We start from the raw sequence: 17500 nt of genomic DNA, 5'->3' as shown, positions 1-17500 counted from the left end.
ATATGTTTGTACAGGACAATAGAGCAAACTTTCTTCTATGCTTATCAATGAACTAAGGAAGTTCTTCAGTTTAAAAACATGCCATAGGGAATTTTAAGGAAGTGTACATATCATCATGTCTTTGCTGTCATCATCATCACCAATTCACCATAACCAATTTTGGAAATTGTGAAACAAGTGATGCAGTCTTCAACTTAGGACTCTTCCACTCAGGTTTACTAGTTCTGAACTAAGTAATTCAGAGTCACTTATCTTACATTAGTCAAAACTTTTATTGAATTTCTTCATGAGAAGGAAAAATTTAGTGAACTTTCTTTTCACAAGTTTAATTCCTTGCCTAGCCTCCTTCATACATAAAGAAAATTATATAGACAGATAAATTCTGTTAACATTTTTCATAGTCTGTCATCTCAAAGCCAAGAGGATTATCATCCATGAGATTATCATATGTTTGCTAGAAGTGACATTGTTCTCTATGTAGTTGCAAAAGTGAAGACTACACTCTGATATATATATATATATATATATATATATATATATATATATATATATATATATATATATATATATATATATATATATATATATATATATATATATATATATATTTTATTTTATTTTATTTATTTTTTTTCCACATTAAGGTTCATTTACTCGGTGTTCAGTCTATCTTGACCTTCATAAAATCTTAGAATTTTACTATATATGAGATACATCATTCACTGTGAGAGAGAACATTTTGCAAAATCAAACTATGAATAAATATTATAATTCTAATAATTGCCTAATATTCAGTTCCAAGGACTATTATCTATGAAGTCTTCAAAAACTATTAGAACTTCAGTTAAAAGTGGCTCCCTTTTTGTGTTCTTGTTCTAATGATTCTCAAAGTTTTCCTTTTTTGACTCACGCACCTAACATATTAATCCTTCTATTACTTGAAGTATTTCTGGAAGTCTTGTTCCAGAATGGCTAACAGGTGCACTACCATATTTCATGTGATGCCTCATCAATTCTCAAATTGAGATAATTTCACCAACATCTTGAGCTTAGGAAACAGCCAGACATTACAAGGAGTCATGTCTAGAGAAAAGGGGCCTGGGGGGCCTGGTCAATATGAGAAATTTGGTACTTGGCTAAGAAATCTTAGATTGGGTGTGAAGAATGTGCCAGGACATTGTCATAAAGCAGCTGCTAGTTCCCTGATTTACATAGTGAAGAAGAGAAAAAAAAACTTTATTGAATTGTCATATTTCTAACTAGAAAAGAGTGAATTCATTCACATCACCTACACATGTGTGCATTCTGTCATATTTCAGGATAACTATCTTTTATGAAACAAGAAATATATTGAACAAAATCATAAGCTCATTGAACTCATCATCATGCAGTATTATTATAAGCTCATTGAACTCATCATCATGCAGTATTAAGACATTGTTTACATTTTCAACTTTGATTTGATGTTGATTTTCATGTTTAATGTGTGAACAGAGTATTTCAGAGACTATACAAAATATAACCTTAATTATTAATTTACTCATAGTGGTCTTCAACAACCAAATTTTTTTTTTTTTTCAAAATTTTCTTGGGAAGTAATATAGGTTAAATCAGATCTCCTGATAATTATGGGCTGGCATCTAGCAAAGTGCAAGGCAAAATCAGCATCATGCATAAATTAATAAATGTTTACATAATAATTGTAAATAGTACTGCACTTGTGGTGTGCTGTGCTGGCACTGCTACAACACTTACAATTTTGATCATCTGTATTGCATCATGTTAGCTGAAATAATCAGCCATAAACTTTCATCACACTCCCATAGGGAAAAGGAAATTACTGGCCTTAGCTAAGAAAACAGACAAAGTCTGTTGAAAAGAGGCAAGGAAGAAGTTTGCACTACAAAATGATCAATTTACAAATCTAATAAATGTTAATGAATCAGCCTTCATAGACATGTTCCAAGGTAGTAAGTAATACATCCATGTCTAAAGTGGTTCCATCATAACATAACATAACAATGATCCAAAAAAGAATTAATATTAATATTTTTTATTATCATGGTGAGCAAAAAGATGTGTAACAAGGTGTGTGAGATTGCAAAGAGATTTAAGTGAAACTGATATAAGTTAAAATAAAAATGAAAAGTGTGAGTGCTTGTGAGTGCATATGGGCCTAGTAGTAAGAAATGAAGAGGGGAAATCTCTGATATAATGACCATCTGCATAGTTTTGGAGTGAATATAAATGCATTATTGTTGGGAGATCTGAATGGTATTGTTTGGAATGCAATAGAAGAAGGTATGCTTGGTAGGAAAAAAAAAAAGAGAAAATGATGAAATTGTGGAGTGAGCAAAATTTGGTAACTGAAAATAGTTTGTTTAAAAAGAAAGATATTTATAAGTGTTATACTTAAATGAACCAAGAGAGTGAAAAGGTTGTCAACAGTGATGAAGAGACATGTGGTTGCATCCAGAAGATAATACTAAGATTGTTGAATTGGACTCTTGGGAGGGAAGGGTGGAGGTAAGCCTGACCACTCCTTGATGGAGAGGAATGCTGTGAGTAGGTATGAGGGAGGAAGCTAGTTGAGTGTGACAGGTAAGTTTTGAAAGTGAGTAGATTTGACAAAAGAGAAAAGTTTAAAGGTGTATGGGATGCAGAGAAAGAGTGAGGCCTTGGTAATGTATGTAGAAGAAGAATAGTAATATTTTGTTATTTAAATGTATTGTGATTGGATATGCAAAAACAGGTTTGTTGTATGAAAAGAATGGGTGGTAGGATAGAGAAAAACATAAGTGATGGAATCAAAGAAGTATTGATGTAGCTGAAAAGAGGAATCAATGAAGATAATTAAATAGGAAAATAACAATGAGAGATGGAGCAAGAAACTGATTTTTTTTTTCTTGTAGTTAATAAATGGACAGAGCATTATGAGGGTCTGTTTGATGAAGACAGATATGATGATTCCATTGGTTTCATTAAGCTATTTTGTTTGTTTGTTTACTGAAACCCCTCTCAGAAAAATGTGTATTTTCTTTATAACTTATGCAAATCATATATATATATATATATATATACTATATCTATGGTCTGAATATATATATATATATATATATATATATATATATATATATATATATATATATATATATATATATATATATATATATATATATATATATTCAGACCATAGATATAGTATAAAAATGTGATGATTAGTATTTAACACTGTATATATCTACTTCATAATTTATTTGTTTGGTATTATTTCCTCTGCATACATCATAAGCATGCCATTCACTTTGTATATTGCAAAAAAGTCAAATTATACAAAAATTAAGCAACATTAACCAAGGTGCTCAACCTTTATTCAGTATCTGAATGAATATGTGATACCTCATTTTAAAACTTAAAGGACTTGTACAAAAAACAGATTATCATATATAAAAGAATATTATTTGCAGTGTGTTAGGACTATAACAGTACTTGTGGAAAAATAAAGACATATAACTAATACAGCAAGTGCACTTGTATTGGATATACGACAAGCAGGATAATTGCTCAGATCTAACAAGAATGCAAATCTATCACTAAAATCATAGAGTTGAATTATTTTTTATACTACTTTAGTAATGAAAAAAAAAAAAAAAAAAAAAAAAAAAAAAAAAAAAATATATATATATATATATATATATATATATATATATATATATATATATATATATATATATATATATATATATATATATATATATATATATATATATTATCTAATGAGAAAATCTTTTGGCTGTAACACTTCATATTGTTCAAAGTATCACTACTAAGACAAGCATATCATGCAAGTGCAGTGAATAATTTAATTGTATACGTACGATTGGTTACTGTGCACGTCATGCGTGTAAAGAGAAGAAAGGAGCCCATGTTAGTTTTAGATGAACATAGCATTAATAACCAATATTCAAGGTACCTGGAAATGACAACACATACACAAAAAAAATGTACAAAATATCTATATCAACATCATTGCATAATTAAACAAGAAACAGTTGTTGATGGTCATAATTTTCCAGTACATAAATAAAAATGCCTCCATAGAAAATTTAAAAATTATGTACAGTCCTTAAGTGATGTCTATCGTGAAAACAATAATCTGCTCTTCTTTTATTTGTGACTTCATAATTCAAGGATTTGTATAATAGCAGATTTTCCCCTGTGTGACTTATCTGCTCATTTTTCACCTTTAACCCTTATCTATTAGCTGTAAGAGTAGATAGAGTGAAGGAGGCAATGACCTCACAAGTGAAAAAAAAAAAAGAAGTTTAGCATACATGTGTTAAATATGCCTGGTATAGGGATGTAGTGATCCCACCACACACTATGAGATGCAACCATGCAATGGAATTGTATTACATGGTACATTCAACCTTGAGGGTGGGAATTTCTATAACTTTGGTCAACAGCCTCTTTAGGAGAAGGTTATCCCAAAATTGAACCTACTCTCACTCAAAAACGGGCAATCTTTTTGTTTGAAACACATGGTGTCCAGTCCTATAAGAATAAACAAAGGGATTAAATGATGTGATGATGATGATGTTGATAGTATTAAATATACATAAAGCATGTAATAGTGATTGCAGCAGTACAATTTTTATTTTTTTTTTATTTCTTCTTACATAATTTGCCATTATGAAGGGCTGACTGGAGCAACCTTTTCACACCACTACTGCTACCACCATAAGCATTTCCAAGCAATATTCAACACTAATCTGCTATACTCATTCCACTTTCTGATAGAAATTCTTTCTTTCTTTATTCTGGTCACTGTATTTTTCACACTACTCTCACAATTCATGAATAAGGGTTGAAGGTAAAGATAAGCAGAAAAATACAGCAAAGAAACCTCCACATCAAAAAAGAGATGGTGATAGGTTAGCCTCTTTTGAATCCTGATCTTGGTATTACAGGAATTTTATGAATCATCATTTTGGTGTCTTAATATGGAAGCTTCTGTGATGCATCTTCCTGATTATTCTTTAGTACTTTAACCCTTATCTGTGAGATGGTAAATTAGAGAGATACAGGCAGACTCTTCTTACTGCTTTAAAGTAGTAGAAAAGCTTTTTTAAATACACTTTGTGTGTAAAATTTTCATATGCTGAATATAAAATTTGCAACTTATGTCTGCTTTTATTAAATGTTATAAGTCAATCCTAAATTCACTGGATTCTTGGCCCACCATTGATTCTGATAGAAGGAATATAAATGTCATGACTGAATGAAGAACGACATTCTCCATTACAAATCACTGAGAAATTAATCTATTATAGATGAGGAGGTGGATGTGACTGAGGTTCAAACTGGAACTGAGAGGCCAGTAGGATAAACCTTTACTGATTGGACCATAAGGTACCTAATGCCCAGTCCTGTTTAGGCTTATGTTTCTGCATCCTGCCACACCATTACTTGCCTCTCCTTCTTCTAGATTAATCTTTGGTTTTCATTTAATACAATGTGGTAAAGTAAGTAACTGAACACTCCAAGGCATGTCTTTGGGAAGTGTGGTTATAATCTTTGTGAAGTTCACCAGAGTATACACTAGGAAGCCTCTTCTCTTTCCACATTTTCCCTTTCCTTGGAGGGGAACAGTCATTTCCAGGCTGATTCAGCTATACTCATACCACACAATCTAAGCTCAAAATTAAGCTGATCCCATCCCCTTTGTCAAATCTTCACTTGACCATTCCACTGTCATACCATCATGATTGTATCATGTTCTCTGTTATGAAACAGTGAGAAATGAAACTATTATGAATAAAGGAGGTGGAGATTATCCAAATCTGACAGATAAGAAAGACCACACCTATTTTTTGTAAACATTTATGATTCTCTCTCTCTCTCTCTCTCTCTCTCTCTCTCTCTCTCTCTCTCTCTCTCTCTCTCTCTCTCTCTCTCTCTCTCTCCCTCTCAACACATGAGTGCTCTGATGGAATTAAATTTCTATCTATCTATATTTATGAACCAGGCCCAGACAACACACCTCATACTCACACACACACATCATTCATACTCTTGGACCTGTCAGCCCATGGTGGAAAGGGACAGTCTTATGACCCATCAAACTACATGCCATGTTCACATTTAAATAATTTTAAATTTCTTTCAAATCCTTATATATCTCCATGTAAATTAATGTGCAATATGGGTCACAATAACATAACTCTTTTCCTTTTTCTTCAAACCTTGTTTATTTTATTAAGGTTTTCTTAATTATAGTTTTTCTGCATAATGTCAACTCCAGCAATTATGAATTCACCAACCACAATAACTTTAAAAAAAACCTAACCACATGATTGGAGAGGAATTACTATATATACACATACACAGTGGAACCTTGGTTACTGAATGTTTCCCTTTTCAAACAAATAGGTTTTTAACAGAATTTTGAACTCATAATTGCTTTGGTTGTTGTACCATAATTTGGTTCTTCAAAAAAGTTACTCAATTTCAAATATTAAAAGACAAAGCAAAAGCTGCCATTAATTACTAATTTATATTTCTATAAACATTTTCTTCATTTTTATATATTTGGAGGAGAGACACAGTGTGTAAGACAGTAATTTAATAATTGAATGAGGTTAATGTGATCCTGCTGAAGAGCCTCAATGTAAACAGACAGTTTTTTGGCTAGCTCAGAGAATAATCCTGACTCTCAAGCTACCTGTGGTTCTGATGACCTCACAGCACCATTACTACTGCACAACTGCATTAAGCCGGTAGGTTTTCCCAGCAGCAAGATGTCTAAGTGTTATGATTACCTTCATTTTGGAGGTAAATGGGTTGTGGCTCTCTGTGTCGCTCTGTAAGGCTTCCCTCACTAGGTCAATGATAAAGACAACACCTGCATGGTCTAAACAGTATCTTCTGGTTATCGAATGTCTCCCTTTCCAAACAACTTGGTTTTCAAACAAAAATTTTAATTCATAATTGCTTCGGTTGCCATACCATAATTCGGCTTTCAAACAAAGTTACTTCATTACAAATACTACAAGACATAGCAAAAGCAGCCATTTATTACTAATTTACAGTTTCTATAAATATCTTCATTTTTATATATTTGGAGGAGAGAGACAGAGGATAAAACAGTAATTCAATCTTTGAAATAAGTTAAATGGGATCCCATTGAAGAAGTTGAAGAACCTTGATGTAAACAAACAAGGTTCAATGCTCAGGAGTTACCCTGAGCCTCCTGTGGCTCTCTCTTTGACCTACAACACCATCACTACTGCACAACTGCATTTTCCCAATAGCTTTTCACACCAGCAAGATGTCTAAGCATTATGATCACCTCAATTTTGGCAGTAAGTGGGTTGCTCCTCTGTGTCACTGTACAGCTTCCTTCGTTAGATCAGTGATGAAGACCTGTATCATCTAAACATTATCTTTTGATGAGTTCTGTGTCACTAAGCTCATTTAATACCTCCTTTCTACATAAAAAAAAAAATTAAGCTGGAACGGCCATCTTAGCAGTGGGAGTGTTGGGTGGATGGGTGTCTGAGAACTGATCAATCTATTTTATATTGATTCCTATGGGGAAAATAGCTTTAGTTTTCGAACATTTTTGATTTTGAATGGCATCCAGGAACAAATTAGGTTAAAAAACTGAGGCCACTGTACATCTTTTCTGAATAAATAATTTCTGAGCTGGAGATGTTGTAGAGCTGCCATCTTAGCAGTGGAAATGTCTGTTGTAAGACAGGGTTGACAGGTGTCCAGGAACTGATTAATCCATTTTACATTGATTCCTATGGGGAAAATAATTTCAGTTTTCTAACATTTTGGATTTTGAACAACATTCAGGAACAAATTAAATTCAAGAACTGAGGTTCCATTGTATACAATTTTAGCAAACAATGTGTGTGTGTGTGTGCACATGTATCTGCATATATATATATATATATATATATATATATATATATATATATATATATATATATATATATATATATATATATATATATATATATATATATATATATATATATTCTTTGACTACTTAACTTCCAAAGTGGAGCACATTCTGACCCTCTTCCCTTTTGCAGAGATCTCCATTCTTGGAAACTTCAATGTTCACCACCAGCTTTGGCTTTCCTCTCCCTTCACTGACCATCCTGGTGAACTGGCCTACAACTTTGCTATCCTCCATGATCTAGAGCAATTGGTGCAACACCCTACTCATATTCCTGACTGTCTTGGAGATACGCCCAACATTCTTGACCTTTTCTTGATCTCTAATCCTACTGCTTATGCTGTCACCCTTTCTTCTCCGTTGGGCTCCTCCGATCACAATCTCATATCTGTATCTTGTCCTATCGCTCCAATCCCTCCTCAGGGTCCCCCTAAGCGAAGGTGCCTCTGGCGTTTTGCCTCTGTTAGTTGGGGGGGACCTGAGGAGGTATTCTGCTGATTTTCCTTGGAATAATTACTGATTCCGTGTCAGAGACCCATCTTTGTTTGCTGAGCGCATAACAGAGGTGATAGCGTCTGGCATGGAGGCGTACATTCCTCACTCTTTTTCTTGTCCTAAACCTTGGTTTAACACAGCTTGTTTTCGTGCTATACATGATAGAGAGGTGGCCCACAAAAGGTACTTAAGCCTTCCATCACCTGAATCTCATGCACTTTATATTTCTGCCCGGAACCATGCCAAGTCTGTTCAACTAGCCAAAAACTCCTTCATTAACAGAAAGTGTCAAAACCTTTCAAGATCTAACTCCCCTTGTGACTTTTGGCATCTAGTCAAAAATATCTCCAATAACTTTGCTTCTTCTTTCCCTCCTCTGTTTCAACCAGATGGCACCACTGCTATCACATCTATTTCTAAAGCTGAACTCTTCGCTCAAACCTTTGCTAAAACTCCACCTTGGACAATTCTGGGCTTGTTCCTCCCTCTCCTCCACACTCTGACTATTTCATGCCACCTATTAAAATTCTTTGCAATGATGTTTTCCATGCTCTTGCTGGCCTAAACCCTCGGAAGGCTTATGGACCTGATGGGGTCCCTCCTATTGTTCTCCGAAACTGTGCCTCCGTGCTTGCACCTTGCCTAGTCAAACCCTTTCAGCTCTGTCTGTCAACATCTACCTTTCCTTCTTGCTGGAAGTTTGCCTACATTCAATCTGTTCCTAAAAAGGGTGACTGTTCTAATCCCTCAAACTACCGTCCTATTGCTTTAATTTCCTGCCTATCTAAAGTTTTTGAATCTATCTTCAACAGGAAGATTCTTAAATATTTATCACTTCACAACCTTCTATCTGATCACCAGTACAGGTTCTATCAAGGCCGCTCTACTGGTGATCTTCTGGCTTTCCTTACTAAGTCTTTGTCATCCTCTTTTTAGAGATTTTGGTGAAACTTTTGCCGTTGCCTTGGACATATCAAAAGCTTTTGATAGAGTCTGGCACAAAGCTTTGATTTCCAAACTACGATCCTACGGCTTCTATCCTTCTCTCTGTAACTTCATCTCAAGTTTCCTTTCTGACCGTTCTATTGCTGCTGTGGTAGACGGTCACTGTTCTTCTAAATCTATTAACAGTGGTGTTCCTCAGGGTTCTCAGGGTTCTGTCCTGTCACCCACTCTTTTCTCATTATTCATTAATGATCTTCTTAACCAAACTTCTTGTCCTATCCACTCCTACGCTGATGATACCACCCTGCACTTTTCCATGTCTTTTCATAGACATTCAACCCTTCAGCAGGTAAACATTTCATGCAGGGAAGCCACAGAATGCTTGACTTCTGATCTTTCTAAAATTTCTGATTGGGGTAGAGCAAACTTGGTATTGTTTAATGCCTCAGAAACTCATTCCTCCATCCATCAACTCGACACAACCTTCCAGACAACTATCCCCTCTTCTTCAGTGACACTCAACTGTCCCCCTCTTCTAGACTGAACTTCCTTGGTCTGTCCTTTACTTATAATCTGAACTGGAAACTTCACATCTTATCTCTAGATAAAAAAGCTTTTATGAAGTTAGTCGTTCTGAGACGTCTCCGCCAGTTTTTCTCACCCCCCCAGCTGCTAACTCTGTACAAGGGCCTTATCTGTTCATGTATAGAATATGCTTCACATGTCTTGGGGGGGGGTTCCACTCATACTGCTCTTCTAGACAGGGTGGAATCAAAAGCTTTTCGTCTCATCAACTCCTCTCCTCTAACTGACTGTCTTCAGCCTCTCTCTCACCGCCGCAATGTTGCATATCTAGCTGACTTCTACCACTATTTTCATGCTAACTGCTCTTCTGATCTTGCTAACTGCATGCCTCCCTTTCTCCCGCGGCCTTGCTGCACAAGACTTTCTTCTTTCTCTCACCCCTATTCTGTCCACCTCTCTGATGCAAGAGTTAACCAGTATTCTCAATCATTCATCCCTTTCTCTGGTAAACTCTGGAACTTCCTGCCTGCTTCTGTATTTCCACCTTCCTATGACATGAATTCCTTCAAGAGGGAGGTTTCAAGACACTTATTCATCAATTTTTGTCAACTGCTTTGACCCTTTTATGGGACTGGAATTTCAGTGGGCATTTTTTTTTTACTGGATTTTTGTTGCCCTTGGCCAATGTCCTTCCTACATAAAAAAAGAAAAAAAAACACACACACACACACACGAGCAGCCTTCAATGCTTGACCTAGTGTTTACCAAGAGGCTGGAATCCAGACCAAATATGAAGTATCTACCATCAGGAAAGGTTATCATGTTGTAAGAGAGGTTGAATTAAAAGGGATAAAGGCAAAGAATTGAAAAGAATATGGAAATGGCAGACTGAATTATGCAAAGGCAAATTTCAAATAACTTATAAAATTTTAAATAAGTATAAAAGTGAGATAAGCTGTTGAAACCCAAGGAATTACAGACAAAATATGAAACATTATTAGATAAGTACAATGAGGGAATGTTTAAATTTGTACCAATGTACAAGGTGAGAATGAGCAGGCATAGTTGGTATGATGGCAGATGTGCAAAGACCAAAAAGGACAAAGACAAGGCATGGAAGGTGAAAAGGTGGAATGAAGGTAATAAAGGAGAATATCAAAAAGCAAGAAATTAATATCTTAGGATAAGAAGAGAAGAAAGAAAACTTTAAAAGGATACAGTGGACAAATGTAAAGAGGAACCTAAGCCTTCTATAAATACATAAATGGTAAAATGAAACATAGAGATAATATTGTTAAGTTCAAAAGAGCTGGAAGGACATATGAAGATGATGAGCAAATGAGTGAAATTATGAAAGAGAGTTTTAAATCTGTGTCAAAAAGGGAAGCAGCTTTGTAGTGCCTACAGGTGGATTATCAAATGAAGGGTTACATGAAATTAAGGTGAAAAAGTATGAAATCTACAAGCTTTTGAGTGACTTAGATGTTAGAAAAGCAATGGGACCAGGTGGTATGTCAGGGTGGGTACTGAAAGAATGTAGAGACCATCTAGTGGAGCCAATCTGAAATGTGGTAAATAGTTCAATGAAAGAAGGAAAAGTGCCTGAAGAATGAAAAAGAGCCAATATAATGCCAGTCTATAAAGGAGGTGACAAAATGGAGCCACTAAACTACAGGCCAGTTTCATTAACTGGTGTCTGCAAAATTAATAAAAAAACAAATGGTGCATCTTCTTTGTCTAAATCCAAATTGTTTATTTGTAATTACCTCATTTTCTTCCAAGTACTGCACCATTTCTTTTTATTATCTGCTGAGCTTTTTATACAAGAGTGATAGATGTGGTGTTAAAAAGAGATGGATGGATGAATGTTCTATATCTTGATATAAAAAAGCATTTGACAGGGTTCACATATGAGCCTACAGTAGAAACTGAAAATACAGGAGGTTTAAAAGGCAAAACATTAATTTGGATACAAGACTATTTGAAGGACTGACAAATGAGGACAAAAATCAGAGAAAATAGTTCATGTTGGAGTGAGATAACAAGTGGAGTACTCCAATGACCTGTATTAGCACTGATTATGTTTTAGATTTACATAAATGATGTACAGAAAGGATTAAATAGCTACATTAATTTGTTTGCTGATGATGCAAAGTTGCTAGGACCTTTAAAGAGCCAGGAGAATTGTAAGGAGTTACAGAGAGATTTAGATAAAATTTATGCTTGGATTCTAAAGTGAAACTTGAATTTGGTCCTAAGAAATGCCATTTGTTGGAAATAGGAAAAAGTACAAGGAGACCCACATGGAACTATAAAATGGGTTAAAAATAATTAAAAGTAATAAAAAAAAAAGATTTTGGGGTGGTTATTCAGGACACAATGTCACCAGAGACATATATATAAGTGGGAAATTTGGCTCCACATATAGGATGATAAGTAACATTAGAGTGGCTTTTACCCACATGGACATGGATATGATGAAATAAATAATCACAAAAATTATACATCCCAAGTTGGAGTATGCTGTAGTTGTATGGTCTCCACATAGGAAGAAGAATACAAGGAAATTCCAAAGAATACAGAGGATAGCAATGAAGAGGTACCAGAACTGAAGGAAAAGACTTATGAAGAGCATATGGAAGAAATGAGATTAACAAGATTGGAAGAGAGTATAGAAAGGGTAGACTTAATAACAATGTACAAATTAATAAACCGTATGAAAAAGTTAGACAAGTTTTGGGGATACACATGGATAAGAAAATAAAATGTACGAGATGACCTACAAAAAAATAAATAAAGAAGAGTAAATTTAATGTAGTTTCCTGTATTGAAGCATTGATCTCTGGAATACTTTCAGTGAGGAGGTGGTTACAGCTGCTAGTATGAGTAAATTTAAAGAAAAATTGGATAACTCTAGATATGGAGACAGGATAAATGAACTTTAACTCAGATCCTGTACAATACAACTAGGTACATACAACAAGGTAAACACACACAACAATTCCTCCTAATATGTACCTGTTATGAGCAACAACACACAATAGAAATTCTTTGAATTAGAAAAAAATATATATGGAAAAAAATACTTTCAGGCTAGGCTTTCATCTTTTCCATGTTTGAACAGATTTTCTGAACTTAGTTCATGTATGGTTTTGGCCAGCAGCCTCCACACAAGAAAACTAAGAAAATACATACATACACACATACATTATATATATATATATATATATATATATATATATATATATATATATATATATATATATATATATATATATATATATATATATATATATATATATATATATATATATATATTAGAGTGCTGCCAGTATGATCAAATAGTCAACATGTTCATTCTATATTTATTCTTTTTAAAATGTTTTCTGAAATGTAAGAGTTCACTGATATCATGCAGCATGAGAAAATCTTTGATCAACTCACTCATCATCTCTCCTGCTTCCCTCAAGAAGGGCACAGGCAGCTTCCTCCGTGGCCATGCGTTGGCTGATGGTTTGGTATGTTTTGGTATTCAGTTTCTCCTCCATGATCCCTTGCAGTTCAAAATCCGAATAAATTTTCTGTTTGGAGAAAATAGACGAATTTAAAATGAGTTTTGTAGTATCTTAAATCTGTATAAAATATGAGTTTTCTTTAATAAGTACATGAGTGGCAGAATTTTTCCCTTTAGTTTTAGTCATAGATCTTATATTTTCATGATGATTCACTGTTTTTGTAAATTATCCCAAAATTTTTTTAAGATGCTCTCTTTTATATAATGTTTTAGAAACAAGGATATCAAATAGCTTTATTATATCATGGGTTATTGAAAACATTAAGCTATAGTTTCCCTTCTCCACACCATGGATGGTCTCTTATCCATCTCTGAAATTCCTTTTAAAGTTTTATTAATTTTAGAAAATGTAAAATGCTAGCCATATATGATCAATATTATGTAATCCATGTCACATGACCATAGCTGAATAACATCAAGCTGCATTATGAATGACTCATTCTTCACTTGATTACTGAGCTTTTGAAAAAGAGATAGAAATTATTATTGAGATGTACAAGATTTTGTATAGAATATATGGCTTGGACTGTTATTATGACATATCAACTTTGAGATGAGAAAACAGGCATCATAAAATGAAACTCCAAAAAACTGCTTAAACAAAGAACCAGAATATACACAAGAAAGTACTCAGCTCCATATAGAATTATGATAATAGAATAAGAAGCTGGCTCTGATTGTCAATTTACGATCTGTAAAAATATTTGAGATCTGTAAGAATATTGAAGAGGATGTTAGGCAGGATTCAGAAAATCAGAAAAAGTATATATATATATATATATATATATATATATATATATATATATATATATATATATATATATATATATATATATATATATATAGATAGATAGATAGATAGATAGATAGATAGATAGATAGATAGATAGATATATATATATATATATATATATATATATATATATATATATATATATATATATATATATATATATATATATATATATATATATATATATATATATATATAATCATGAACCAAAGACTAATTCTGTGACATGCATGCAATGCATACTACTTTGAATAGCAACTTGGAGTTTGATCACAGGCTTCATAGCCTGCTTTTGAATGTTATTTGTAAGCAATTCAGTTAAAAGTGATCACTTAAATAGTTTTGATTATTTTTCATATGAAGACTACAAGAGAATAATGGGGGATTAAATTATAAGCAGCAGAAATGTTACTTTTGGAGAGAAATGTAAAGCATATTTTTTTAAATGTTTACATACATGTAATGAAGGAAGTAAGACAAAAAGAATGGCTCAGTTCAAAGTGAAAGAGAGTATAATGAGAAGACATATGTACATTAATTGATGGAGTAGCTGGAAAAAGTATAGCAATGAGACCAGATAGTATGTCACATAATATTTTGGAGAAGTGCAGGTGAAATTGTTCACGCCAATATGCAACATAAATGAATGCTCCTTAAACTCAGAAAGTACACATGATTCAAAAAGTAAATGAACAAAAAGACTTTGGATTAGTGATATGGGATAACCTATCACCAGTGAAGTATGCAGAAAAAATATACAGACTGGATAGTGAGGGACAAAAAGATGGTTTTTCATTTTCTGGATAAGGATTTGACAGAAAAGATAATTACTACAACAATTAGACCAAAACTGGAAACTCTAAGTGAAATACTGCCCATAAAAAATAATAACAACAATGTGAAGAGAGTATAATTATCAAAGAGGAGAATACACCATGGGGGAGATGCCCAGTTCACCTGCTGCCTCCAATCCTGATGGCTCCTCTAAGCAAGCACCCCATGCAGTTACCTCTTCCATTCCAAACAGCTCTCTGTAAGATCAATCAACTTGCTACAGCTGTGACTTATGTGGACATCCCCTTGGCCTTCTCCACTCATTAATGTTTTTTCACAAAAATAACTGTAAGAGTGGAACTGATATCTGGGAAGCATGCCACATGCCCATACAGCTAGAATTTGCATTCACAGGCTAAGATGGTAACAGGCTTGGATTCAGTTTCATGGAGTAGCAATTTACTTGTTCAAAATTGTCACCCCACTGATACCCCATGATCATGGGAAAAAGCACTTGGTACCAAAGACATGCTCCCTCATTTAACATGGCTTCACTTAATAAAATTTCAGATACACAAAAAAACATTTAAAAAAAAAATTGTATATTGCAAGAAAATCTGTTACACACAAAATGCTAAGTTTAAAGGAATTACTATGATCTGACCATTTTGAATTGAGTGTTTAGGCATTGTCCTTTCTGGGGATTTCCCAGCCTGCGGCACTGCCACTCTTATACCGAGACACACCTCATGTCAGGTACTTCCTACCTCAAAATAAAACTGTGTTTTAGTATATATACACTGTGATGCTCTAAAAAAGGCAAGTTAGTGTAATTATTATTATTTTTTTATGATACTTGCACTGTCTCTTTTTTTTAAACACCACAATACTTATGGTCTGACCATTTTAAATTGAGCATTTAAGTGTTGTCCTTTCTGGGGATTCCCTGCCCTGTGGTGCTGCCAAACCTTGTACCAGGCAATTATCAGATTAGAGCCTATGTGTCGCTGATAACCTTGTTCCCCACACACCACCCCTGTCTCTCTCTCTCTCTCTCTCTCTCTCTCTCTCTCTCTCTCTCTCTCTCTCTCTCTCTCTCTCTCTCTCTCTCTCTCTCTCTCTCTCTCTCTCTTTCTCTCTCTCTCTCTCTGCATATACAATCTACATTTCATGCAAATTTATTTCTATCAAAGATCTATACTTGTATATGAATCTTTAGAATTTGAGAAAAAATCTGCCTGTCAGTCAGTCAAGCTGCCCCTCTCTCTCTCTCTCTCTCTCTCTCTCTCAGCTTAAGGTTGCCTGCTAGGTTTGCACCTAGTATCAAGGTAAGCCTGTTCTTAGCTGTCTTATATCCTGGCATTGTTTTCTTCTCACAGCTTATATAGGTCTTCTTTTGCATTTTTTCCCAAAACAGCCCAGTTTCATCAACGTTGAAGATTTGTTCCGGCATGTAGCCTTTGTACCATATGGTTTGCCTCAGGACTGGTGGAAATTTGTTGCCAGCTTTCTAGTCATCACTTACTGCTTCTCCAGTAACTGACACACAATGTAGGTTTGCCCATTTCTTGAACCTGTTGAATCAAATTTAGCTTGAAGCAAATGTCTCCTCTTCTGCACTTTCCTCTGCCTTTGCCTTCAGATCATTGAATAGAGATTTAGCCTTTTCTTGAATAAGCTGTAGGCTTAGCAGTGCTTGCCTCTGCCACTGAAGTTTGAGCCATAACACAAGAAGTTCTCTATCTCTTCTATCACCTTGATGCAGTTCTTGGTCATAACTGTAGATTTCATTAGTATGGTTCTCTTGACGTGTTCCATGCTCCTTTCTTTCATCTTTTAGAGTGTGATTATGGTGGAGCAATTCATTCCATGTGCATGTGCAACATTCACCATCATCTCGCTGCTGTCAAGTTTCTTGATTATCGCCACCTATGTTTCAAACAAGATGGCTTGGCATTTCCTTGGGACACCAGCATCCTCAGTTGATGGTCATTTATCTCCAGGCATGGTGAGCAATGAATGGATCAAAAATACATGGATGAAGTTATATAAAGTGCAAGAGCAGGTCTGGACATATGAACAGTACGGTGGTTGCGGTGAAATAGACCAACAATGTGGTGGACACTACAGTGCTGCCGCTGTTGTGGATGTTTGTATGGCAGTTGGTGCCTGTATAACTTGAAGAAGGTTATAATATCACTACACAATATAATATATGTATGGCAATTATTTCATAGGCCAAGTTATGACCAAGTTGACCTTTCATCATGTTGGTCAGAACCAATTGTGGCCATAAGTCAATGACAACCTGCATACAGTTTCTCGGTTATTTTTATTGAAACTGTGTAAGTATCATATACCCCTCATATATACATAGTTGAATGTGTCAAATCTGGATTTCCACAGTGCATGTGCAAATGCC

The 17500-nt window shown here is 34.4% G+C and overlaps 1 protein-coding gene across 3 annotated transcripts in view; it reads right to left on the bottom strand.

Annotated features, from left to right (window-relative positions):
• LOC135101658 (calcium-dependent secretion activator-like) overlaps positions 1-17500 on the bottom strand; it is a 503368-nt gene that overhangs the window by 21474 nt on the left and 464394 nt on the right. For all 3 annotated transcript variants that reach the window (XM_064005957.1, XM_064005958.1, XM_064005959.1), the window contains one exon: positions 13382-13518. In XM_064005957.1, the coding sequence (XP_063862027.1) occupies positions 13382-13518 (137 nt within the window). The remainder of the gene's footprint in view (positions 1-13381; positions 13519-17500) is intronic.

Source organism: Scylla paramamosain, chromosome 6 (genome assembly GCF_035594125.1).
Source record: "Scylla paramamosain isolate STU-SP2022 chromosome 6, ASM3559412v1, whole genome shotgun sequence".
Taxonomy (NCBI): Eukaryota; Metazoa; Arthropoda; class Malacostraca; order Decapoda; family Portunidae; genus Scylla; species Scylla paramamosain.
Note: the sequence above shows the minus strand (reverse complement) of the source record. Positions and strands in the feature narration are given on the sequence as shown.